Here is a 27031-nt window from a genome sequence, read left to right as displayed (position 1 = left end):
GCCCAGAGGAACAACATTTGATTGTTCGTTGTACCTATCTCCCACTCTTTCTCTCATTTTTGTCGATTTTTAATTATTAAGACTTAATAAATTACGCTATTATTTTCCATTACAACGTCAGAGAATTAAAAACATATTTCATTGGTAACAATTTGCTAAGACCTTTTTTCCTTTATTTTCCAGAAACTCGGTGATTGCGTAAGTATATTGCTCTTTTTGAATTAAAAAAGTAAATGAATTTCTCTGAGGTAGCATGGAGGTAGCGATGAACGTGTAGAATGTTTCCAAAATAAATGCAATAAAAATAAATCAGTCGGAAACAGCACTTGCCCTTGGTCTGCCTTTCTCCAAGTATCTGCTAACGTCGTAGATTCTTCTTCTAGAGGATATTATTCTTGGGAGAAGGGAATCCAGTGGTTAGGTATTTTAATGATCTTAGTAATTGTGTGGATAAAGCGATGAATTACACTTCAAGGTTCATAAAGCACAACCTAGAGGAGCGATTGAAAGTGGACAAGGGGTCAGGGTGCGAGATGCCCTTGCTGGACCCCTTCGCGGCGGAGGTCATGCGGTTCCACGCGGCCGCGGTCACCATCCGGTGTGAGGGACAGGACTGGGTTAAATGTTACGTATGTATAAATATAAAGGACGGCCTTTGTGGCGCAGCGGTAGTACGCTTGTCTGTGACACCGGAGGTCCCGGGTTCGAATCCCGGCCAGGGCATGATGAGAAAATAACTTTTTCTGATTAGCCTGGGTCTTGGATGTTTATCTACAAAAGTATTTATTATAAAATATAGTATCGTTGAGTTAGTATCTCGTAACGCAAGTCTCGAACTTACATCGAGGCTAACTCAATCTGTGCAATTTGTCCCGTATTTATTTATTTATTTAAAAACTTACAGTCCTATGCAAATTTATGGCTTATCTGATGGAATTGAGATAACTTACATACAAGTTGATTTTTAATAAAAATCGTAAGATGAACTCAGGGCTCCGAAGACTTACTGCTTCCTTCGAGACTAACTCAGTCTGTGTAATTTGTCCCGTATATTTACATACATACATACAGATGATCACGTCTGTATCCCTTGCGGGGAAGACAGAGTCAACAGTCTCGAAAAGAGAAATAGGCTACGTTCAGCTGTTTGGCTGAATGATAGAATTGAGATTCAAATAGTGACAGTTTGCCAGTCCGTCGCCCAAAAGAAGATTTATTTTATTTATTATTAATTGTGCTTTTTTTCCGTAGTTAGAACATAGGAATTTCGAGAAACCGTCTCTTAATATCCTTAGAATACTCAAAATTACTATTTACAATCATTTCCAAATTACAGCTTTCGGAATGCCGAGTGATCGAGCCCGTGCTCGCCCGCTACGGCGCCGTCACGTGCACGTTCCGGGACATCCAGTACGTGAGCGACGACGTCTACCGCCGCGGGCCCGCCAGCGTGGTGCGCGGGAGCGCTGTCTACCGGCTGAGGGAGAGCGACTTCGCTGAAGTGTCTTGTATTGGAAAGCATAATTTGTAAGATACAATAGCATAAAGTTGCGCAGGCAAGGTGGACCAGATATATCACTCCACTTATCCAGATTTTGGTGAAAAAAGCGCACCCCGGGCTCCTCTTTAGAGTGGATTTAGTGGGAACTATGGAGAAGACCTAAATCCAATGTGGCGACATCACTAATGTCACACACCATCTTTAATATCATAGCGAAGTAATTGACACGCTCAGCAATAGCAGCGAAGAGTAAATCGCAATTGCAAAGATTTCATGAATTGGACTATACATCGCTCCCCCTACATCCTATATAATAACAAAATGGAAACTTAAATGTCGAATTAGCAATAGTTTCTAATGTTTGAAAAAAAAAATTTAAAGGATCTTTCTAAAACACACTGTTAGCTCTGGCTACCCCGTGAGGGAAAAATGTGTTTTCCTCTAGCGGCTTCTTCCTGGATCTCGTGTCATTAGCTAAACCCACTACCTCCATCCAAAAGCTAAAACAAATATAATAATAAAAATAAAACCACGACCTCCATTAACCTGTAAAACTAGTCCAAATAAAGTTTGTCTTTTAATCTCTCATTTCTCTTACCTGCGACGTTTTATTAAAACGCCACAACATACATCTAAAAAATGGGTTTTCATCCAAATTGATCGGTAGACCTCATTTGCTTGGTCAAAAAAGATAATGCTTTCAGCTTTTGGAACTTCAACTACCGGTCAAGCTGGACCGGCCACGCCGCCGGTCTCCGTTCCTCCGCCAGCGCACCGCCTTCTCCACCAGGGAGGGAGAATTCGCTGAATGTTCTCCTCTTCGCATATGACTCCGCATCAAGGAACGGCTTCATACGACGAATGCCTAAGAGTTACAAGTACATCACCGAGGAGTTGAAAGCTGTTGTTCTCAAGAGGTAGCAGTGAACATCAATGAACCTAACTTAGGCTTGGTTGCGGATATCAAACGGTAGTAGTTCTCTGTCTCTCTGACACTAAGTAACCTCTTCAAATCACCAAAACAGGAACCAATTCAGATGATGATAATTCATACTCTTATGAAGACATACATGCATATAAATACTGCAATAAACATTCCTTGAGGACTGATCCAACAGTCTTGAAGAGACTAAAAGGCCGTGTTCAGCTGTATGGCTCAATGTTGGAATTGAGAATAAAAGGTTATGTTTTGATACATAATAAAATCATGCCTCTCTCCCAGAGAAGGCAGATAAATATTTCCACTTGTCCACGATCCGTCCATATTTCTTTATGCAAGCATAACTCTCTTCATGCAAACTCGCTAATTTAGAATAGTTTGGACTTGACCTTTCGCCCCAATCATACCAGATTTTGATCAAGCTTACACATTTTAAAAGTTCCTTTCGACGTGTACTAAAATATTTGGAGTTGTAGTATCCTGCTTTAGCTAAAACTACCCGGCAAGAGCTTTGTGTGATGTTTCTATAACAGTTACAACGTGATGGGCGACGGCACCGCCGCAGCCATGTTCCCGATCCTGACGGGGCGCGGCGAGCTGGAGTGGCCCGACTTCAGGAAGTACGCCAGCAATCTCACGGCCGACGTGGTCAAGTTCATATTCAGCACGGCGCGGGAAGACGGGTATGTGAACCATACGTTCACTTACTTATTTAATCGCTTTGGATTCATTCGTCTTTTAAGCGAGAAGCTAGCTAAGCTGTAACTATTTTGAATCTCAATTCCATCATAAAGCCGTACAGCTGAACATGGGTTTTCAGTCTTTTCGACATTATTGCCTTTGTCTACCTCTTATGAGATAAATACGTGATTATTATGTATGTGTGTATGTCTTGATGTTAAATATTGTTGTGTCCTCAATTCTCTGCGTTCTGAACATGATCCTGAAGTAGATAGGTCAGCAACAACGCAACCTTTGCAGTGAATTGGACCCATTAGATTATGGTCAAATCCAGTTGCCTAAAACATGCTGATTTCCTAGTGTTAGTTGTGCTTTCGTAACGCTTCATCCTCATCCTCAACTCAAAACTATTTCGATATGATGGTTTTCAATCATCACGCAATATTTTTGAGTTTCAAGAAGGACATTAGGTTAATACCTTCCAAACTGTATTGAGATGTACGCGAGCGAAGATGCGCATGATATAATCACCCCTCTTTTTGGTAAAGTTATAGATACTGGACAACACTTACAGTTTCCACGATCTGTCGATACTAATTGTCTATCTACCCTCAATCACTCTCATCAGTCCAAATCACCAAGACCCATCCAATTTATCCAAATTGTCCATTACGCCAAATGTACCAACTTCGTGCCGTGTGGTTCCCGGCACCATTACAAAAGAATAGGACCACTCCATCTCTTTCCCACGGATGTCGTAAGAGCCGACTAAGGGATAGACTTGGGATTCCTCTTTAATGTAAATCCCTGCCAATCTAAGGTCTGCCGCGCCGATGGATGCATGGCTAGGGGCGAGCCTAGTCTCGAGCGTGCCACTTCCGCCATGGGGTTGGGCGACCCCCAGGTAATGGCTAGCCTTACCCTGGCATGCGGGGCTCTGCTGGGGCGGACAAAATTTTTCCCTAGCGTCTCGTGGGAATCGCATTATGAACCTTAAAAAGCATATAAATGGCGGCGATGGTGTCCGCACCCCATCACGTCTCGTTCCCGGCGGGAGCGGTATGCGGTCTGCTGAAAGCCGCTTTGCGACGATGAATGTAAGAGGAGGAATGAAGGATAAGATTGAGGAAGTATGCCAGATGATGGATGACAGACGTTTGGATGTGTTGTGCGTGAATGAAACGAAGCGGAAAGGATGCGACGCGACGCAGCACGGCCCTTACACGGCGTTATGGGTCTGGAATTTCCAGTACCAGCCGAGGCTGTCAAGGGGTCGGTCTAATTCTTTCTGCACGAATGGCTGAGTGCGTGAATGAGTATGAGTGTGTCAGCCCTCGTCTTCTATGGATTAGGCTGAAAGTTGGAATCACTCGGATCTTCGTTCTAGGTGTTTATGCACCTTGGGATGTGGGTTCGAGGGGTACAACATCAGCAAAAAGCGAAAACGAGGAGTTCTGGAATAGTGTAAGAGAAGTATTGAAAGTTACCAAGCCAAATGAGAAGATTATTATGTTAGGTGATTTTAATGGATGGGTGGGTGTAAAGCGTGATGGATATGAAAAGGTGCTTGGTGCGTTTGGTGACGAAAAGGTGAATGATAATGGAAGAAGTGTATTAGAAATTTGTCTAGAGTGGGATCTTTTTGTGTCGAACTCAATGTTTCAACATAAAGAGATCCACACCTACACAAGAGTGGAAGGTATTTTAAAAAGTATGATAGACTTTGTGATTGTAGATGAAAGATTGAAGAACAAAGTGCTGGATACCCGTGCATATCGCGGTGCTGGCATTGACTCGGACCATTTACTGGTGATATCCCGGATAAGGGGTATCTTCAATCGCTGGCGGCACAGGGTAAGGGAGCAAACCAGCGCTTTGGAAAGAGTAAAAGTGGAAAATTTGCAAGATATGGATGTAGGTAAGAAGTATATTAATAGACTGAAGGATGAATTTGAAGATTTAGATGAAATGAGCGATATTGAAGATGGATGGAAGGAACTTAAAGAAAGAATTGTGAAAGTAGCTGTTGAAGTGTGTGGTGTAAGTAGAAGAAGGAAAGGAAAAAATCACAAAAATGCGTGGATGAGTAAAGATGTGCAAGAACTTGTGCGATTAAAGAAGAAAGCATGGCTAGATTTGTTAGCAGCAAAAGCTAACTTAAGAATGCAAGAGGTTATAGATGAAGATGTGAATGAAGCACGTAAGGAATATAAGAAAATGAAAGATTTGGTTAAGAAAGCTGTGATTAGAAAGAAAGAAGAGTATAAAGAGGATTTTGATAAAAGGCTATCAGAAGACTTTCAGTCAAATCTGAAAGTATTCTGGAAATCCGTAAGGTCAGCCCGAGGAAATACTATAACCAGAGAGCTGACTAGGATCAGATGCCAGGATGGTAGCGTTGTGAAAGGAGAAGAATGTGTACTAAAGATATGGAAGGACTATTTTGAAAGTTTATTTGAAAAAAAGGAAGGAAATAAGAAAGATTTCTGCTATAGCGAAGAAAAAGAGAATGAGATGGAAGGCGAAATTGAAATGTTCGAAATTGTGGAAGCACTAAGAGTATGAAAGCGGGAAAGGCTGCTGGGTGTGATAGAGTGTCGGTCGAGATGCTTAAAGCAGGAAAAGGCGTAGTAGCTAGTCAGTTGTACTGCCTTTTCAATTTGTGTTGGAGAAGTCGCCGAGTACCAAAAGATTGGTGTAAGGCTGTTATCGTGCCACTTTACAAAGGAAAAGGGTCACAGCTGGACTGCAAAAATTATCGTGGTATAAGCCTGCTTAGCGTCGTCGGCAAATTGTATGCTAAGGTATTGATTAATAGAGTCAGGAATGAAACTGATGACAAAATATGGGATGCTCAAGCGGGATTTCGAAAGGGAATGGGATGTACTGATCAGGTCTTTTCCTTGCGGTGCATAGCCGAAAAGTTTTTGGCCAAGAGTCAAAAAGTCTATTGCACATTCGTAGATCTGGAAAAGGCCTATGACAGAGTTGAGAGGAATGAATTGTGGTCAGCACTTTCTATGCATGGGGTGAGCAGTCTCTTAATACGAGCACTGAAATCCTTATATGAGGATTCGAGTGCTTGTGTCAGGATAAACGGAGCGCACACTGAGTGGTTTAAGATTGAGAAAGGCGTTAGGCAAGGATGTGTTGCGTCACCGTGGCTGTTCAACCTATTTATGGATAGCTGTTTGACAGATTTGAAAGAGTCTAAAAGTGGATTAAGGATGAATGAGTTACTCGTCAAATGTCTGCTCTATGCCGACGATCAGGTTATACTGGCGTCATCAGCGGAGGAGTTACAGGAGATGGTAAACTGTATGCATGAAGCTTTAAAAGAGAAAGGAATGAAAGTGAACGTAAGTAAAACTAAAACACTGGTTTTTGAAATGGAGAAAGAAATGACAGCATGTAATATTTTGATTGGAGGAGAAAAAGTGGAGCAAGTGAAAGAGTTTGTATATCTAGGATCAAAGTTTACATCAGATGGCAAGTATGATAGTGATATTGAAAGGAGAGTGAACGCGGGGAACATGGTGAATGGAGCTTTGCATGCCTTTATGAGCAGTCAGAAACTATCCAAAAAGGCTCGACTGGCTGTGCACAGGGGCGTGTTGGTCCCGACATTAATGTATGGGAGTGAAAGTTGGGTATGGCAAAAGAAGCATGAAAGCAGAATAAATGCAGTGGAAATGAGAGCGTTAAGGAGTATGATGGGTGTGAAATTGAGTGACAGGATAAGGAACAGCGTGATAAGGGAATGTTGTGATGTGAAAGAAGATGTAGTTACAGGAATAGAAAAGGGTATGTTAAGATGGTTCGGTCATGTGGAGAGGATGAATGAAAGCAGGTTGACTAAGCAGATATACAAGGAGAGTGTGGAGGGAAAGGTCGGAGTGGGAAGACCTAGACGAACGTATCTTGATCAAATTAAGGACGTCCTGGTAAAGGGTCAGGTCAAAAGTACCCGAAACCGCCGAGCTTGTATGAAGAGAGTTATGAATGTGGACGAAGCGAAAGAAGTATGCAGAGATCGTGGCAAGTGGAAAGAGGTAGTCTCTGCCTACCCCTCCGGGAAAGAGGCGTGATTTTATGTATGTATGTATGTATGTATGTACCAACTTCAAAAAAAGAAAGATGAATAAAAATCTGTGCCAGCTACCGCACAGCCTACTACGAGGAAGGTCACCAAGGCACCTTCCAGTACCGCTTCAACGGGTTCACACAGCCGCCGGCGCAGCACTACCTCCGCAGCCTGCTGCTGGCGGCCGCTCCCGGCGACAGGATCTGCCGGGGGGACGTGCCGCAGTACAAACTCATCATGAACCTCACCAACCAGGTAATTGTACCTACGAGGAAATGTTTAACTATTGCAAAAGGTCATCAAATGCCGTGTGGTTCCCGGCACCAATACAAAAAAGAATAGGACCACTCCATCTCTTTCCCATGGATGTCGTAAAAGGCGACTAAGGGATAGGTTTACAAACTTGGGATTCTTTTTTAGGCGATGTGCTAGCAACTTGTCACTTTTTTAATCTCAATTCTATCATTAAGCCAAACAGCTGAACGTGGCCTATCAGTCTTTTCAAGACTGTTGGCTCTGTCTACCCCGTATAAAGCGTGATCATATGTATGTATGTTCTTCTTGAAGGCGCTGGGCCAGTAACCTGTCACTATTTGAACCTTTAAATTTGAATTTTTAAATAGCATCATTAAGCCTTACAGCTGAACGTGATCATAGCCCTTTGAAAAGACTGTTGGCTCTGTCTACCCCGTAAGGGATAAAAATGTGATTATAATTATGTATGCGTGTTTCTCTTTCAGTTCTTTCACCTGGACGGCAAGAAGTTTGCGCTCTCCTTCATATCTGAGATAAGCCACGATGACTTTAATCTAATCACAACTTCAGACGAAGACTTTGTTGATTTCCTCGACACGTTCAGGAGAGACGGGTTCCTGAATAACACTCTGCTCGTTGTCATGGGGGATCATGGATCTAGGTATGAATTCAAAAAAAAAATTCAAAATTTTTATTCATTATTATAGGATACTATATATCGCTTAATAATTGTCGTATGGTTTAACAACATTGGTTGACGTGAAATAAATTACTTAAAAACTAAGTTTACTGCCGCTTCCAAGGCGTCAGTGCAGAAGAAATATATACCCTTTGACATATCACCAATGCAAAGATAAGCTATTGGAATGGTTGAAACCACTTAGTTATGAAGAGGTAGAAAGTTTATTGGAAAAGGTGAAATAGAGGATAGCATTGCTTTTATTATACATAATGTTAATTATATTAGGGATAGGCTTACAAACTGGGAATTCTTTTTTGGGCGACAGGCTAGCAGCCTGTCACTGTTTGAATCTCAATTCTATTATTAAGCCAGGTAGCTGAACGTGGCCTTTCAGTCTTCTCAAGACTGTTGGCTCTGTCTACCCCGTAGGGGATATAGACGTGATGATGTGTATGTATGTATGTATGTAAATTGTAAAGTAGAATTTAATGATTAAATATATATATATATATATTATAGCTATAAGTAGTGTAGTTAATAGAAGAGCGGCGTCTCCTGGCACAGGCGTAAAGCTTAAAAGGAGGCACCAATCTACAACTGTGTTACTTATGTAAAGAGTTTTTGAAAATAAACATTTTATTATTTATTATAAGAAGCGGTAACAAACTGCACTGCAGCATTTTCTTCAACAACGTCAACTTCACAATATTAACCTTATTAAAATACATAAGAACTAAGAGATAGGCTTGGGATTATAATAAGCTCTATGTATTCTGTAAGGGATAAAGACGTAATTATATGTATGTTAAAGGCCTGGTGCTATGTAGTTCACGGCAGTTTACAATAGGACCACTCCATATATTTTCCTTAAATGTCGTAAAAGGCGACTAATAGAAAGGCTAGTTAACTTGTGATTCTTCTTTTTAGGCGATAGGCTATCAACCTGTCGCTATTTGAATCTCAATTCCATTAGAAAGCCATGCTGCTGAACATGGCCTCTCAGACTATTCGATACCGTCGGCTGTATCTACTCCGTAAGGGATAAAGACGTGATATAAATGTATATAAAGGGACAGGGTAGTAAAAATCACTATATTTGATCAGCAATTAATTCGACTATAGACTGGACTGGCTTACAAAAACTAGATTAATATTATTTCTCACAGATTCGCAGGTATCCGAAACACGTACCAGGGTAAGCTGGAGGAGAGGCTGCCTCTAATGTCAATCGTGTTGCCCGCGACACTGCGACATTACGCCGCGACGCTGCGACACAACGCGCAGGTTCTGACCACCCCGCACGACATCCACGCGACGATACTGGACGCCATGGGGCTGGAGAAGCTGTCTAACCCGTATAGGATCGACGGCGCTGATCTGCCGAGGGCTATGAGTTTGTTCAGGCCGGTGAGGTCAATGTTCAGATATGAAGACGGCCTCTGTGGCGCAGCGGTAGTACGGTTGTCTGTGACACCGGAGGTCCCGGGTTCGAATCCCGGCCAGGGCACGATGAGAAAAGAACTTTTTCTGATTGGCCTGGGTCTTGAATGTTTATCTATATAAGTATTTATTATAAAATAAAGTATCGTTGAGTTAGTAGCTCGTAACACAAGTCTCGAACTTACTTCGAGGCTAACTCAATCTGTGTAATTTGTCCCGTATATATTTATTTATTTATTTATATATTGATACATACATACATACATAAATCACGCCTCTTTCCCAGAGGGGTAGGCAGAGACCAAATCTTTCCACTTGCCACGATCCCTGCATACTTCCTTCGCTTCATCCACATTCATAACTCTCTTCATGCAATCTCGTCGGTTTCGGGTACTCTTGACCAGACCTTTTGCTAGAAAGTCTCCGATTTGATCAAGGTACGTTCGTCTAATAATAATAAGTATTGATTAATGATATAATCCCAACTATCCCATATTTTCAACTAATAATATAAATGCGAAAGTGAGTTTGTTTGTTTGTTACCCCTTCACGGGTTATTTACTGAATCTGCTTGAAATATCACGAACGTATATTCTTATATAATTAACAGTCTGGAGAACGACCTATATTTCCCGTGGTATTCGCAAAAAAACTTTTATTCTTGTACAGGTATCGCTAAATTCACGCGGGCGAAGCTGCTGGTAAAAGCTAGTGTATATATTAAATGTGACGGCCTACACGAATGACCTCAGCAAATCTGGAATGTCCTGGTGAAAGGTTAGGTCAAGAGTAGGTACCCTAAGCCAACGCATTAGCAACAAGATAATGATCGGAGCGAAACAAGCATTCATGAAGAGATATGACAACTGAAATGTTGCAGTCTTTGCCACCTCTCCAGGAAAAGATGTCATATACTGTACGGATTAGAATTAGAGTATAGGTTATCGAGTGGTTAAAGGTATTGGAATCTACCACGGTACCGTGAGATACCCGGCACTAATAGAAATAGAAAAAAGAATAGTATCTTTCCCACGAATGTCATATAAAATGTCTAAGGAATAGGCTTATAAGCTTGGGATTCTTCTTTAGGCGACGGGCTAGCAACCTGTCCCTATATGAAAATACTAATATTAAACCAGACAGCTGAACGTCGCCTATCAGTCTTTTCAAGACTGTTGGCTCCGTCTATCCCGCAAAGGATATAGACGTAATTATATATATACATGTAACACTACCGTGATAATGGTACCAATACTTACCTCCAGATTAAGATTTCCTGAGTTCTTTGGAGAATGACACGCAAAATCGTGAAGCGTTCCACATTTTTATAAGTAGTTTTAGTTTTAAATTAATAAGTTTGGAAGTATCTTTTTTCTTTCTTTTTAATTAAACCCTTAGATGGATTATATTTCATGTTATATTTCGAATTTCTGAGTTCTTTAATTGCTAAAAGGCTCTGTCTATCCAGAGCTCAAAGACGTAAAATCTCTAGTTATAATACCAGGTATTTCTCATGACACCATCAGAATGTCTTCCACCAGATCCCCCGCAACCGGTCGTGCAGCGAAGCTGGCATCGAGCCGCACTGGTGCGCATGCGTGGTTTGGCGGAACATCTCACAGAATCAGTCGCTCTACAAGAAAGCTGCGCAGGCGCTTGTTGATTACATCAATGAGCTTACGAAACCTGTCAGGTAAATTTAATGGAGTTTGCATTTAAACATTAAATCTTTATTATTATTTTTTTTCTCTCTCGCATAGAATTACACAGTTAAAAAATAAGAAGTAAGATGAACCATGCAGTTACAAAATAATGATCTATGTGAGAGACTGGTGTCTGTACTAGGAAAACCTGTATGACAGATTACCATTATTAATACTTACATATAAATAACCACGTCTTTATCCTTTACGGGTAAGACAGAGCCAGCAGTCTCGTAAAGACTGAAATGCCACGTTTAGCTGTAAGACTTGCAACAGGTTGCTAGCCCATCGCGTTAAGAAGAATTCAAGTTCACTAACCTTTCCCTTAATTGACTTTAACAATTTGTATGGGAAGAGCTGCAGCTGGCGTACATTGTATTTTCTTCACTATCAAATCATCATTAAAACTTAATTATTATCAATTTATCAAATATCTATATTTCTCAGGTCCAAGTGCATGCTTCGAACCCTCTCTTCCGTGACGTGGGTTAAGCAGATGGAAGCTAATAAAAAGTTGCGTTCGTTTGTCAAGGGCTTAACCGCTGAGGGGTACCTCGGGAGGTTCTCGAAGGATCCTGTGGTACCCCCCGTGGAGACTTATCAAGTTAAGGTACTTTGTTGTTTTACGGCCTCTGTGGCATACAGATATGAATTAAATCTTCATTCGCGACTGAAAAGAGTGGACATATACATACATACCATCACGTCTTTTTCACATTGTGGTAGGCAGAGATTATGGAATTCGATGCCGTGTGGTTCCCGGCACCAATATAAAAGAAGAATAGGACCACTCCATCTCTTTCCCATGGATATCGTAATAGGCGACTAAGGGTATAGGCTTATAAATTTGGGGTTGTTAGAGGCGATGGGTTAGCAACCTGTCACTATTTGAATCTCAATTCCATTCTATCATTAAGCCAAATAGCTAAACGTGGCCATTCAGTCTTTTCAAGACTGTTGGCTCTGTCTACCCCGCAAGGGATATAGACGTGACCATATGTATATATGTATGTCGTATAAGGCGACTAAGGGATGGGCTTATAAATTTGGGATTGTTATAGCTGATGGGCTAACAACCTGTCACTATTTGAATCGCTATTCTATCACAAGGCCAAACGGCTGAACGTTACCTACCAGACTTTCAAAACTGCTGGCTCTGTCTACCCCGCAAGGGATATACGTGACTTTAAAGATGGAAATTGCTGCGATCCTTACTGACCTCTCCCGCTTCCTCCACACTCGTTACTCTTTTCACACATACTCGACGAATACGGGTACTCCAATCATCAAATTTTTCAGTCATTCGCAATTCAGTCGTTTTTTTTTTAGTCTTTATTTAGGGACTTTTATACATTATGTACATGACAGTACTATATAATATAAGAGTAGGTACATACTAAGCTTAAAACTATTACACTTTTAAATAGATACCTACATTTTTGCTGTACTACATTATTACTAGATCTTAACCTAATACAATTCAGTACAAACTCTAACACATTCCTGCCTTGTTGGGATGTCGGTTCAGACAGGATCTGGTGGAACACGCCAACATCCGACAGGTTCAGATTTGACTTGGACACCAAATCCTGCCGGATCCGCCTGTATCGAACACATTCCATCAAAATGTGTTGTACGTCTTCTACTCTAATTCAGTCGTTAAAAGTTGGACGAGACGACGGCCCTGTCCCACTTTTACAGTCAGTTTGCCTTATAAATTTGTAGCGGGAGCGATGATTCGGCTCGACCGCCACCATCTTCCGCCAGGCTGGTGTGATGCCTGGGGAACCGCGCGACAGATTATGTTGTGTCGGAGGTTGTATATATAGCTACAATCCGTGAAATCTTTGCTTGCGCGATTTAGGTATTTTGCTGTTTTTGTCTGATAGCGTCGCGTGAATTTTTTATTTTTTTATTTTTGTGACTTGTGGCGTATAGATTTCACCACAAATTCCTTTCGTCAATCTGCCCTCATCCATTCTCTTGACATGTCCAAACCATCGCAACATACCCTTTCCAATTTTGGTCAACACCTCCTTATTCACTCCATATATATTATATCATAATAATCTAGAATAATCTAGAATCTCAATTCTATCATTAAGCCAAATAGCTGAACGTGGCCATTTAGTCTTCAAGACTGTTGGCTCTGTCTACCCCGCATGGGATATAGACGTGACCATATGTATGTATGTATGTTTATTACTCTTCCAACGATATTTCTAATCCGCTCTTTTGATCTGACACCACACATACCTACTTCATAAAGCCCTCACATACGAGTACATGTATATTACCGTCTGGTGATTTAGAATAGGACCTTTATATCTTTCCCATGGATGTTGAAAAGAGCGACTAAGGTAAAGGCTGATAAACTTGGTATTCTTCTTGTAGGCGATGGGCTAGCAATCTGTCACTATTTGAATCGCAATTCCATCATTAAGCCATGCAGCTGAACGTGGCAGTCTTTTTAAGACAGTTGGCTCTGTCTACCCTGCAAGGTATCACACATGTGAAAGAATTATGCAGGGATGGTAATAATTGGAGAGATGTAGTCTTCCATCGAGATAGGAATATTATACACTAGCTGTGCCTGCGACTTCGTCCACGTGGAATAGTTATTTTGGGCATCATTGAAGCACTCACGGATGCTCCTTCCCCGATTTTTTTCTTCGCTCCTAATAGTTGCAGCTAGACGTTATATAGCCTAAAGCCTTCCTCGATAAATGGTCTATTCAACACTAAAATAATCTTTCAAATCGAACCCGTAGTTCTTGAGATTAGCACATTCAAACAAACAAACAAACTCTTCAGTTTTATAATATTAGTATAGATAAATCTAAGTGCCTATTTAAACTAAAAAAAATATTCTAATAGAATTATACCCAGAAATATGTACCTATAACTTACAAAAGAAAAAGAAATGAAAATAAATTTGAAACGCCTGTGCAATACCATCTTGCCGTCTTCGGGTCTTCCCATACTCCCTTAGGGGAGTCGGAGTAGATTGGTCAGGGCTTTTGGCCCTCTTCAATGGCACCATCGCTGCCTACGACTGTAGGCAAGTCGATGGGGCGGCCGTAACGGCCTGGGTCTTCACGACTTCATACACTGGGAGTTCCAATCGGCGGCGGCGTCGTCACTGGTCGACGACGTCTGCCGCAAAGCAGCGAGGGGAGGGTTTCACCCGACGGCCCGGAGGGCGGGCGTGGACCGGCGCGATGCCGCGCAGGTGGCTGTGTGCTTTCGAATATCTAGTTCTCCCACTTTAGGTCCCTGAGGATCGTCGAGTTCCTCACGTAGCGCGGGGCTCCGATGATTGCTCTGAGACTTTGGTTCCCTTGGGCGCTGAGTCTTCTCCTGTTGGTCTTAGAGCAGAATGCGTACCACGCCGGGGCCGCGTACGTGAGGCGGGATCTGACGTACGTTTGGTAGATCCCGATTTTCGTCGTCAGGGGTAGGCTGGAGGAAAGAACTGCGTGAAGTCTCCCCCTGGCTGCCTTGGTCATGAAGCTTGCGCTCGCCTCCTGCCCCTTTTATACCCTGCCGCCGCTAGCCGCGTCGAGCGCGGCAACCGTTACGCAAAAATAATCCTTATGATCCTTTGGCTTGTTAGGGTATTTTATTTCATGTATAAGTTTGGTGTTTCTATACCGATTTCGATGATTCTTTTTTTATTGAATAGGTACTTATATTAATTTTTAAGAATTACGAATGAGTGTGAGTGTTATTGGTATTATAAACATTAGAGTAAAGAAATATAATCAGAAATCTCCGAACTGCTAAGCTATTAGGAATTACACGTGTTATTGTGAGTCAACCATAAAAGATAGACTTATGCTGTCTTGGGATATTTTTTTAATAATTTTATGTAGAATATTTCCGTTATACATGGTTTCGCTGTATCTTTAACCATTAAGGCTGCACACGCGACGGAAGCTTAAAAAATCAAGTAACTTCTCCCGTTTTCCCAACATTTCCTTTCACTGCTCTGCTCCTAGTGATTGCAGCGTAATGAAAAGTATACTATAACCTGCTCAGGAGTATGAAGAATAACTGTACCAAGTTTCGTTAAAATCTGTCAAGTAGTTTTTGTTTCTATAAAGAACATACAGACAGACAGACAGACAGACAGACAGACAGACAGACAGACAAAAATTTTACTGATTGCATTTTTGGCATCAGTATCGATCACTAATCACCCCCTGATAGTTATTTTGAAAATATATTCCATGTACAGAATTGACCTCTCTACAGATTTATTATAAGTATAGATAACAAATATTTCTATCTCGATGGAAGACTACATCTTTCCAACTACCACCGTCCCTGCACACTTCTTTCGCTTACTTTATTTCCTAAATACGTTTTTCAGCTAACGTTGAGCCCCGGCGTTGGAAAATTCGAAGCGACCATGACTTACACGGTAAAAACTGAAAAATTTTTCATACAGAGTGGAGACATCTCGCGGACTAGCAGGTGAATGAACTTATTGATTATGTGAACGATAAAAATTAAATGCGTTATTGTATAATTATCGTCAATCTGACGACTTGATTTATATAAAATTTTGGTAGAAACTTTTGAGTGTAGTGCATACTGACAAAGAGTTCCCAACTACGAGACAGATTTCGATAAAATTTGGCACAGAGATAGGGCTTAGAGACTCTAGTAACTCGGTTAGAGGCTAAAGTCTAGTTAATAGCTATGCAAATGATTTTTAAATAATTCTACCGAAAACTTTATTCTAAAACTTATGTCATTTCTTTGTCTTGTCTTTTATATGTCTGTATGTTATGCTTAGATTTTTAAAACTACATAACGGATTTTGATGCGATTATTTTAATAGATAGAGTGATTCAAGAGGAAGGTTTTATGAATCAATGCTACCCGTGCGAAACCGGGGCGGGTCGCTAGTTTATAATTTCAAATCTGTCTATTAAATTTCTACAGCTTAACTGTTGGACCAATATTTATTCAATTTGTAAGGGAGACTTAAAACATGAACATAGTTTACACCAGGAACAAAATGCTGCAGTGCAGTTTGTTACCGCTTCTTCTGCACTGACGCTTCGGAAGTGGCAGTAAACTTAGTTTTAAGTAATTTCTTGGCGTCAACTAATGTTGTGAAACCAAAAGATATGATAAATATTAAGTGATATAAAATGTCCTATAATAATAAATAAATTTTTTGAATTTGAAATTGCCTAGGGGTGTTACATACATACATATAATCACGTCTATATCCCTTACGGGGTAGACAGAGCCTACAGTCTTGTAAAGACTGATAGGCCACGTTCAGCTATTTGGCTTTAAGATAGGATTAAGATTCAAATAGTGACAGGTTGCTAGCCCATCGCCTAAAAGAAGAATCCCAAGTTTATAAGCCTACCAAGCCAAGATTTTTTTGATGTATGCATACGGCAGCTATCCACCGTGACCATCTGGTTGCTATTTGATGGAATTGTCCCAGAAGACCAAATGCTTCGCTTTGAAGGCGCAATTGTAGACCTAGCGGTTAGTGCTGTGCGCTATCTCCCAGTCAGTCAGTCAGTAATAGCTGGAGAGCTAGTGAACCCTCCGAGTAACGGTGTTCCTGTAAGGCTAGAAATTTGTAGAGTGACAGCAGATAGATAGTAGCTTACAGCAGGAAGTTATTTTTCCTATGTATTTTACATTTTAAGAAATAAAAGTGTTGATGACGTGCAGGGCAGATGCCTGCCAGGTCATGATTTTTGGCCTTGGTGTGGTATGAATCGTCACTGTACAAATTTCTAGCCTTACAGGAACACCGTCACTCGGAGGGTTCACTAGCTCTTAGGCTATAAGATGTCTCTCTTTCAGATACGGCGACGAACCGGCCTGCATCAGCCGGACCCACCCCCACCTCGCCCCCTACTGCTTCTGCGCAGACTTTCACTCTCTACACACGCAGTACTACACAGCTAGCCCCACTACTATACTACACTAGTAGATATACATACATACATATGGTCACGTCTTTATCCCTTACGGGGTAGACAGAGCCAACAGTCTTGAAAAAACTGAATGGCCACGTTCAGCTATTTGGCTTAACGATAGAATCGAGATATATAGATATACATACGTATATATAGTCACGGCTTTATATCTAACGGAATAGACAGAGCCCAACAGTCTTGAAAAGACTGAAAGGCCACGTTCACCTGTATTGATTCATGATGGAATTGAGATTCGGATAGTGACAGGTTGCTAGCCCAACGCCTATAAGGGAAGGTGTACAAGCCTATCCCTTAATCGCCTTTTACGACATTCATAGGAATGATACGAAGTTTTTGTATTCTAAAGTGCCGAAAACCACACGGCTTATCACAACGGAAAACACACTTAGATATTATAGATTTATTTTCAAACTAACTTTTACCCGCGGATTCACCCACGCGAATTTAGCGCCACCTACTAAAGAATACAAGTCTTTCGCAAATTTGACGAGAACTATAGTTTTTATCAAAATAAAAATAACTCTTCTTATTGTAGGCGATGGGCTAGCAACCTGTCACTATTTGAATCTCAATTCTATCATTAAGCCATGCAGCTGAACGTGGCCTTTCACTTAAGACTGCTGGCTCTACTGTAGCTGTACCCCGCAAGGGATATAGACGTGATTGTATGTATGTATGTATGTACCAAAAAAAGGGTCTTTCTTATGAAGAAGGTTGACAATATCTGTGTGTTTGTAACATAGTACAAAATAATCTTTTGTCGAGAGTAATTAAATTATGTTTAAGTTTACAATAAAGAAAACATAATATAAGGTACATTTTTTTTGTGTAGTATTTAGTAAACGCGATCTTATGTCTATGATAGCACCCGGCGTATAAGTTGACCCTAGAATTTGACATTTCCGTTTCAGGATACGCAAATAGCAGTTTTTCGTTTGGTTCAACTTACGTGCCGGCTACTGTAGGACAATATGTACAGTTGGATATTTTATTTTATTTATTTACTAGCTGACCCGCGCAACTTCGTTTGCGTGTATCCCGCTACTTCGACAAATACAGTCAACGCACCAACACATATTGGATACTAATTTTCAATTCACAATAAACTAATATCGTGATATCTCCTAAACTATATGTCTAAATAACACACTGTAAACTGCAAAAATAATCTAAATTAAATGCTCGTGATGATGAACTTACTTATTTTGATAAGGATATATGTATTATTGGTTATATCACCAGTTAAACATCACCCAACGAATTAAATGTTTTTTTAATACAGAAAAGTAGTTTTTGTGACTTAAATAAAAAAGCTGGATATATGTCATCGCGGACTTTTTTGTAGAACTAATAAAGACCAATGTTTTTGCTATACATTGTTCTTACTTGTATCCAACGGTATAAGCGGCGCACGCACAAATGCAATCTTCAATTAGATTTTTTTTCTGACTTCTTGGACATAAATCGCTATAACTCAGCTAATATAGTTTCAATGTATTTCAATTATATATAAAAACCTGTCGGAGAAAATACTCTTTCTATTAGTGAAAACCGCATCAAAATCCGTTGCGTAGTTTTAAAGTTTTATGCATACGAAGGGACTACAGACAAAATGGGCGACTTTGTTTTATACTATGTAGTGATTAAGGTACAGATACAGACAGACTACAAAATTGCATTATTATCTTTAGGATATGTATATGTAAAAATGTTAAAAACGTATATGTGCCGTGTGGTTCCCGGCAACAATACAAAAAAGAAAAGGACCACTCTATCCCTTTCCTATGGATGTCGTAAAGGGCGACTAAGGGATAGAATCATAAACATAGGATTATTTTTTAGGCGATGGGCTACTAACCAGTCTGAATCTAAATTCCATCATTAAGCCAAACAGCTGAACGAGGCATATCAGTATTTTCAAGACTGTTGGCTCTGTCAGCCTTGCAAGGGGCATAGACGTGATTATATGTATGTATGTACTTCTTACATAGTTATACAAATAACGCGTTATTTATTTCTATAACACTATATTCGCACGGGTCTAATAGTGAGTGGGCAATTTGTGGTTATAAAGCTAGTCCAAATTAGATGATTACGTTGTTTAGTGGTCCGAAGGCATGCGCCTGCGTTGCATCATATGAATGGTACTTCAATGAGCTTCTTCCATAGACATAGAAGAAGATAGACCGCGCGTGTGTCGCGATTCAAAAAGTACCAATGAAAGATGGGCGCAGTCTCTCTTTTATTTCCAACTTTACACGCTTCCTATAAGTCTAGCTCTATTGACATTCCATCTCTCTCACTCATACACACGTCCCATCTTTTTAACCCTCAGGCTGCATTCGCTCTCACTTATTTGATTAATAATGTGAGCCTTATATTCTTGGTGAGCCTATACCAAGATGATTAAAAAAAATAAAGTAGAAGATCCAAATCGTATGACAAAAGGTTGCAAATGTAATTTCAAGCCTGTCTTATTGGTCTTTATAAGTTTGACGTGTGGTTTCCTGTACTTTTGAATATAACCACTCTACATTTTTCCCATGGATGTCGTAAATGGCGGCTATGGGATAGGTATAAAAACTTGGGATTCCTTTTATAGGCAATGGGCAAGCCATACAGCTGAACTTGCCTTGAAAAAACTGGATAAATTATATTTTTGTAATAAATAAGTACTTAAATCAAACCAGTTCGTTTCTTGTCATGTCCTGGCCAGGATTCACGTAAGATTTTTAAGTAAATAGCACAAAAATAACGTGTCTACTTCGGTTTTCATCTAAAGAGCACACTGGCGGTATCTACCTAGAACCATGTCTGTGTTCCCGGATCTAGGCAATGCGTGTGGTTGGGGCACGCACTTGATAGTACCTTAAACGCTTTCACGGCTTAATCGCTAGACCAATTTTGACGGGATTTCGTAGAAATATAGTTTGTATATCGAAGTTTGTTACATCAAAAGCGTCTGTGGTACACCCATTAAGGTGCCTGATCAAAATGCGTTATGCGCATGTAGTCACAAATTCAAATACCTCAAAACAATAACTCTTTTCTCAGTTAAGTACATTAGTTTAAATGCTAACCGATGTTCTAACGGTGAGGGAAAACTTTGTAAGTCAACCTGAACGTTTAGGCAACCTGTTATGTAACCATGATCCATATTGATTTAAGGTTCCCCTGCAAAGGTTGCGGAGGTCAGACGAGATTCGTTTTATGTAAAAACTATACTTTCCAAATCCAGATTCATAGTCAATAGTGCACCTAGAATAGAATAGAATAGATTTATTTTCAAAATTGGATACAAGGTATCACTTACTGACGTCACATAACTTAAATCTAATTATTAGATTATATGGTACAGAGTACTAGTCCATAATAATTATATTTATTTAATCCTCGTAGATAGACCTAAAATATATATAGATAGGTCCATAATTTGTAAGTCCTCGTGACACACGACGCCAGTTGCCACACATCCAGATTTATGGAGGCAGAGCCGGGAACCGAGGTAGTCGTGATCCGACGATTACGTTCAACATCATGTTCACAGAAATGTAACGATTGTTATGTAAACTCTAGTAGAATACATACATACGGTCACGTCTATATCCCTTGCGGGGTAGACAGAGCCAACAGTCTTGAAAAGAATGAATGGCCACGTTCAGCTATTTGGCTTAACGATAGAATTGAAATTCAACTAGTGACAGGTTGCTAGTCCATCGCCTAAAAAAGAATCCCAAGTTTGTAAGCCTATCCCTTAGTCGCCTTTTACGATATCCATGGGAAAGATATGGAGTGGTCCTATTCTTTTTTGTATTGGTGCCGGGAGCCACACGGCGCAACAACTCTAATAGAATCCGTGCTAATATTATAAAAGTGCAAAAGTTTGTTAGGATTTGTGTGACACAAATTACTTAACCGATTTTAACGAAACTATGCAGTAATACTCGCATGGCTTAGATATTGGAATAACATTACTGACCGAGCGAAGCAAGTGAGCATTTTGTTTGTTTGTAAACTATTTTACTAGTTGCACATAAAAAAATAACTAATTTCAAAACAATAATTGGATCGGCGGGATTATCTCGATTTATATTTCTTCTGTGGATTTTTCCAGTCAACCAAAACTACGTTTTTGTACGAGTATATTAATATGTTTTAACGCAATAACGTTCTAACCGATGCGATGGTCTGATTTTGATGAAATTTAAATATGTGTAGGTACAAAATGTTAATAGAATTTTAAGTTCATAGGATGTCAAAATCAGCTTTGGAGATATTCACAATTTCGTAAAAAATAAAAGAGTTCGTGCGGTGTAAGTTTGCGGCGAATAATTTTGTTAAAAATAATGCAGAACGCTATACACACGAGATTTTCGAAACATAATTAAATATTGGCAGACCACAATAATGCAGAACTTGTAATACCGATAAGGTAATTAAGTTTTCTAGTTAAGATGTAATATGCGCTATCTCACCAAACATAATTAATTACATGATTACAGAAGGCAAAATAGTTAATGATCTCACACGACGGTTACTCATTACGAGTATTAGTAATTTTGTATTACAATTTATTACTTTTTAGAGACTAATCTTAATATATAAAAGAAGATACTGAAGAACTTACTGACATAACACCGCACAGTCCAAGCGTTAGTTGTAAAGTTTTGTAATTTGACATATATGTTTCTTATGTGGTCTAAAGATTCCCTAAAAGAGGAATTTTCTCGAATAAAATGCTGTGACATACATATAATCACGTCTACATCCCTTGCGGGGTAGACAGAGCTTAATAATCTTGAAAAGACTGATAGGCCACGTTCAGATGTATGCCTTAATGATGTAATTGAGATTCAAATAGTGATAGGTTGCTAGCCCATCGCCTAAAAGATGTATAGTCGCCTTTTACGATAACCCTGGGAAAGACAAGGACTATGATCCAATTCTATTGTGCAGGGATCACACTGATGATAAAACAATAAGGGTCGAGAACATTAAACACAAATACCTTCTATAGTGGTGTAAATTTATATTTAGCTCGTAATTATGATTTAACTCTCACGAGCAACAAGACTCACGAATTTAAGCATAATTTTTGATCGTAAACAAATCGTTTAATTGCATAATGTCTTTATAAATACTAATTGTTATGCCCTTTAGTTATTTATATAACCTTAAGACCGCGACTTCTTTAACGTGAAATTTCTTCAGCATCTTTCGTTTTCAGCATTTTTCGACTCTACAATAGGAACACTCTCTTTCCTGGGATGTCGTAATAGGCGACTAAAGGAACAAGCACATTCATCTTATGCAAGTCTTTTTCCTTTTTCACCTCTTAGTGATAAACCCGAGGTTAAGAGGTTGGAGGACCACGACCCTGGATTGGGTGAGTCAGGTTGTCACACGAAGCTACCCCCGTCTGACCTCCGCAACATACATACACAAATCTCGCCTCTTTCCCGGAGGGGTAGGCAGAGACTTCATCTTTCTAATTGCCACGATCTCTGCATACTACCTCCGCAACTTTCGAACAACGAATCTTACCCACATTGGATCACGGTTGAGTAGTCCGTCGTAGTCGCGTCAAAATCTATAGGTACTAAACTAATATTATAAAACTGAAGAGTTTGTTTGTTTGTTTGAACGCGCTAATCTCAGGAACCCCTGGTTCGAATTGAAAAATTCTTTTTGCGTTTAATAGACCATTTATCGAGGAAGGCTTTAAGCTATATAACATCACGCTGCAACTATAAGGAGCAAAGAAATAATGGAATATGTGAAAAAAAAACGGGGAAAATTATTCATCCTTGAGGGCTTCAGTGATGCCCAAAATAACTATTCCACGCGGACGAAGTCGCGCGCACAGTTAGTGTTATGTATAAAAATTAGGTCAATGTCAAACTAATAATTCATTTCGCTCCACTTATCATTACGCGTTATTATCAAAACTGTTAATTTAGTAATTGCGAACGATCAGCCGTACTGCGATTGATGGCCGACTCGTGAGTCGGGGAAATTGCGAGTCTGCGCCGGCGCAAGATGCGGGCGATGGCGAGGTCGGGCCGAACAAGGAACACGTTTGATGAAGAATTTGTACATACGATATAAGAATAAAAAGAGTTTTTAATTCTAAATTTAATCTTAAATAAAATATAGTACAAAATTAAGTAAGTTTCGGGATTATTTTTTAGGCGATGGGTGGATGGCAACCTGCCACTATTTGAATCTCAATTATATCATTAACCCAAATAGCTGAACGTGGCCATTCAGTCTTTTCAAAACTGTTGGCTCTGTCTACCCCGCATGGGATATAGACGTGACCATATGTATGTATGTTAAGTAAGTTTACATAAATTATTAAAATCCATCTACTAAGCTTTGTTTCTAGATTTAAAAAATATAGTATATAAAATCCCTTTTTTGGATCCCGTACCTCAAAAGGAATGACATAGGTACACATACGACAGACGGGGTCGACAGAGCCAACATGCTTAATAGGTATTAAAATATCTTGGCAAAAAAAAATCTAATACGTCCTTCTTATGAACGCGAAGCAATATCTTTTTGTAAACGAATGAAACGTTTATACTCGTGTGACTTGTACCACGATACATAACTAATCGATACGCTAGTCTCTGCGACTCACGAGTATTGAGTAATACCAACATAATCAGAGAAATGTTACATGTCTCATCCCGGTTACAGAATCCTTATTATAAAGAGACTAGCTACGCCCGCGACTTCGTCCGCGTTAAATAGTTATTTAGGGCATCATTGAAGCCCTCAAGGATGAATAATTTTCCCTGTTTTTTTTTTACATTTTCCATTATTTCATCGTTCCTAATAGTTGCAGCGTGATATTATATAGCCTAACGCCATACTCGAAAAATGGTCTATTCAACGCAAAAAAAATTTTCAAATCGAACTAGTAGATCCTGAGATTAGCGCGTTCAAACAAACAAACAAACTATTCAGCTTTATAATATTAGTATAGATAGTTTCTGCAAGATCTTGCAGAGAACTACTCTTCTCGAGAAGATTGTTAAAGTCAATCATGGTTCATAATTTTGGGAACCTCAAACAGCTGAACCTGGCATTCCAACCTTTTCAAGACTCTTGGCTTTGTCTACCCCGTAAGGGACAAAAACGTAATTATACATGCTATCTATCATAAACTCTCACGCTTCAGTTTATCGACATTTCAAGGTCATATCGATATAAAAGAAATCTGACCTTACGCGTCTTCTCAATTTCATTAATCCTAATACATTATTATTATGATTATATTGTGAGCATAACGTCTAAATCATCAAAGCCTCTATTCTTGTTGTCATTAAGGTCGATTTTGTATAGAAGTGGATGTTTTTAGACAGCTCTCGAAGAACAAAGCTTACTAATATGATGCGAGGTCGTCGATATGATACGGCATTAGTGATGTCAAGTATATCGATATTTTTGAAAAAAAGTAACAAAAAACAAATGGTTACCGTTAATTACTTGATACTTACTTACTTATAGAAAATTGACGTAAAAGGCGACTAAGGTATAGTCTTATAAACTTGGGATTCTTCTTTTGGGCGAATTCTACCAGTAAGCCAAACAGCTGATCGTGGCCTATCAGTATTTTCAAGATTGTTGGCTTTGTCTACTCCGCAAGTAATATAGACGTGATTATATGTATATATAAAATCTTAAAAAGACTGTAAGCCTCGTTCAGCTGTTTGGCTTAGTGATACAATTTAGATTTAAATAGTGACAGGATGCAAGCCTTATCAAGATGATGAGAGAAGATGCAATCTTATCTATACTTTTTATATCAATAAAAATCGACATTAACTTATCGATACTCAAAACATGCCTAAACTGTTTCACAACTCTGGCGCGGGCTGCGATCATTATGACAATCGAGTAATCACAACACTTGTCGAAAATCGAGTACTCATCGATTCGGAGCAGCCTTGGCCGGCACGAGCGGGCATCGATATACCTTTCTACATCACATTTGTTATATTTATTTAAAAATTTATTTCACTAAAAGAAAAATGTACAAAAGGCGGACATAAAGCCGTTGGCATTCTCTGCCAGTCAAAAATACATAATATACGAGTATTACAAAAAACGGGAATCACACGGCACAAGTATTATACTTGTGCCGTGTGATTCCCGACACTAATACAAAAAAGAATAGGACCACTCCATCTCTTTCCCATGGATGTCGTAAACGGCGACTTAGGGATAGGTTTATAAACTTAGGATTCTTTTTTAAGCGATGGGCTAGCATCCTGTCTCTATTCAGTCTATTCGAGACTGTTGGCTCTGTCTACCCCGCAAGGGATATAGACGTGACCATATGTATGTATGTATACATAATATACATTATAAATACATATACATACATAAAATATCAAATTAGGATGACCCCATTCACAGAATGTTTGAACGCAGAGCGACTAGGAGCCGGAGGATGTCGTAAAAGCCGACTAAGGGCTAGACTAATAAAAAAGGCTAATAAATTTGGAATTCTTATAATTTAAGGCGACGTGTTGAGTTAGCGTCTTTTAAAAGAGCTTATTCATAAACTTTGGATTCTTCTCTGAGGCGATGAGCTTGCAACCTGTTACTATCAGAATCTCAATTATATCATTAAGCCATACACCCGATCGTGGTATTTCAGTCCATTAAAATTTTTAAGGATCTGTCTACCCCGTAAGGAATTAAGACGTGATTATTATGTATTTTTTTGCAGTCTGTCTAAAGTTGAGCTAGTGAAAGTTTGTATATCTAGGATCAAAGTTTACATCAGATGGCAAGTGTGATAGTGATATTGAAAGGAGAGTGAACGCGGGGAACATGGTGAATGGAGCTTTGCATGCCTTTATGAGCAGTCAGAAACTATCCAAAAAGGCTCGACTGGCTGTGCACAGGGGCGTGTTGGTCCCGACATTAATGTATGGGAGTGAAAGTTGGGTATGGCAAAAGAAGCACGAAAGCAGAATAAATGCAGTGGAAATGAGAGCGTTAAGGAGTATGATGGGTGTGAAATTGAGTGACCGGATAAGGAACAGCGTGATAAGGGAATGTTGTGATGTGAAAGAAGATGTAGTTACAGGAATAGAAAAGGGTATGTTAAAATGGTTTGGTCATGTGGAGAGGATGAATGAAAGCAGGATGACTAAGCAGATATACAAGGAGAGTGTGGAGGGAAAGGTCAGAGTGGGAAGGTCAGACGAACGTTTCTTGATCAAATTAAGGACGCCCTGGCAAAGGATCAGGTTAAGAGTACCCGAAACCGCCGAGCTTGCATGAAGAGAGTTATGAATGTGGACGAAGCGAAGGAAGTATGCAGAGATCGTGGCAAGTGGAAAGATGTAGTCTCTGCCTACTCCTCTGGGAAAGAGGCGTGATTTATGTATGTATGTAAGTATGTATGTATGTATCAATACCTATATCTGAACATTGCCTTTTCCCCGGAGGAGGAAAAGGCTTGATTTTATGTATGTATGTCTAAAAGGAAATGTTCAGTCGCGCTCACTCCCCCTTAACCTATCAATATGTTGATGAAATTGCTAGATTTCTAGCCAGACCTTCAGTTCTTCACTGAACTCACTTTATGCAATGTGGTATTGGAAATATTTGTCAGTTTCATTAGTCTTAATTCTACAGCAGTACCTATTGAATACCTAATTTTACGCGTAGCAACATAAAATAAATTGCATTATTATTTTAAAGTCAACCCAAAATTTAGTTTAAGTCATCATTCGTCT

At 39.7% G+C, this 27031-nt stretch overlaps 1 protein-coding gene across 1 annotated transcript; it reads left to right on the top strand.

The window, feature by feature from the left end:
* Positions 1–458: 458 nt before the first annotated feature.
* LOC106138239 (uncharacterized) lies at positions 459–17257 on the top strand. The gene is made up of 11 exons (XM_060951927.1): positions 459–629; positions 1337–1527; positions 2206–2418; positions 2975–3124; positions 7281–7461; positions 7947–8122; positions 9310–9550; positions 11125–11276; positions 11734–11896; positions 15662–15765; positions 17131–17257. Exons 1-11 carry the CDS (start codon positions 459–461, stop codon positions 17255–17257), a joined length of 1869 nt encoding a protein of 622 aa, XP_060807910.1.
* Positions 17258–27031: the final 9774 nt, after the last annotated feature.

This window comes from Amyelois transitella, chromosome 27 (assembly GCF_032362555.1).
Source record: "Amyelois transitella isolate CPQ chromosome 27, ilAmyTran1.1, whole genome shotgun sequence".
Classification (NCBI taxonomy): Eukaryota; Metazoa; Arthropoda; class Insecta; order Lepidoptera; family Pyralidae; genus Amyelois; species Amyelois transitella.
The sequence above is the reverse complement of the archived record's forward strand: the minus strand, read 5'-3'. Positions and strand labels throughout refer to the sequence as shown.

Excerpts from the sequence above, each read along its gene's own strand:
- LOC106138239 (XM_060951927.1), top strand. The coding sequence starts at position 459 with ATGAATTACACTTCAAGGTTCATAAAGCACAACCTAGAGGAGCGATTG. Across the intron at positions 1,528-2,205 it reads TGTATTGGAAAGCATAATTT|CTTTTGGAACTTCAACTACC; the intron begins GTAAGATACAAT and ends TAATGCTTTCAG. Across the intron at positions 3,125-7,280 it reads AGCACGGCGCGGGAAGACGG|CTACCGCACAGCCTACTACG; the intron begins GTATGTGAACCA and ends AATCTGTGCCAG.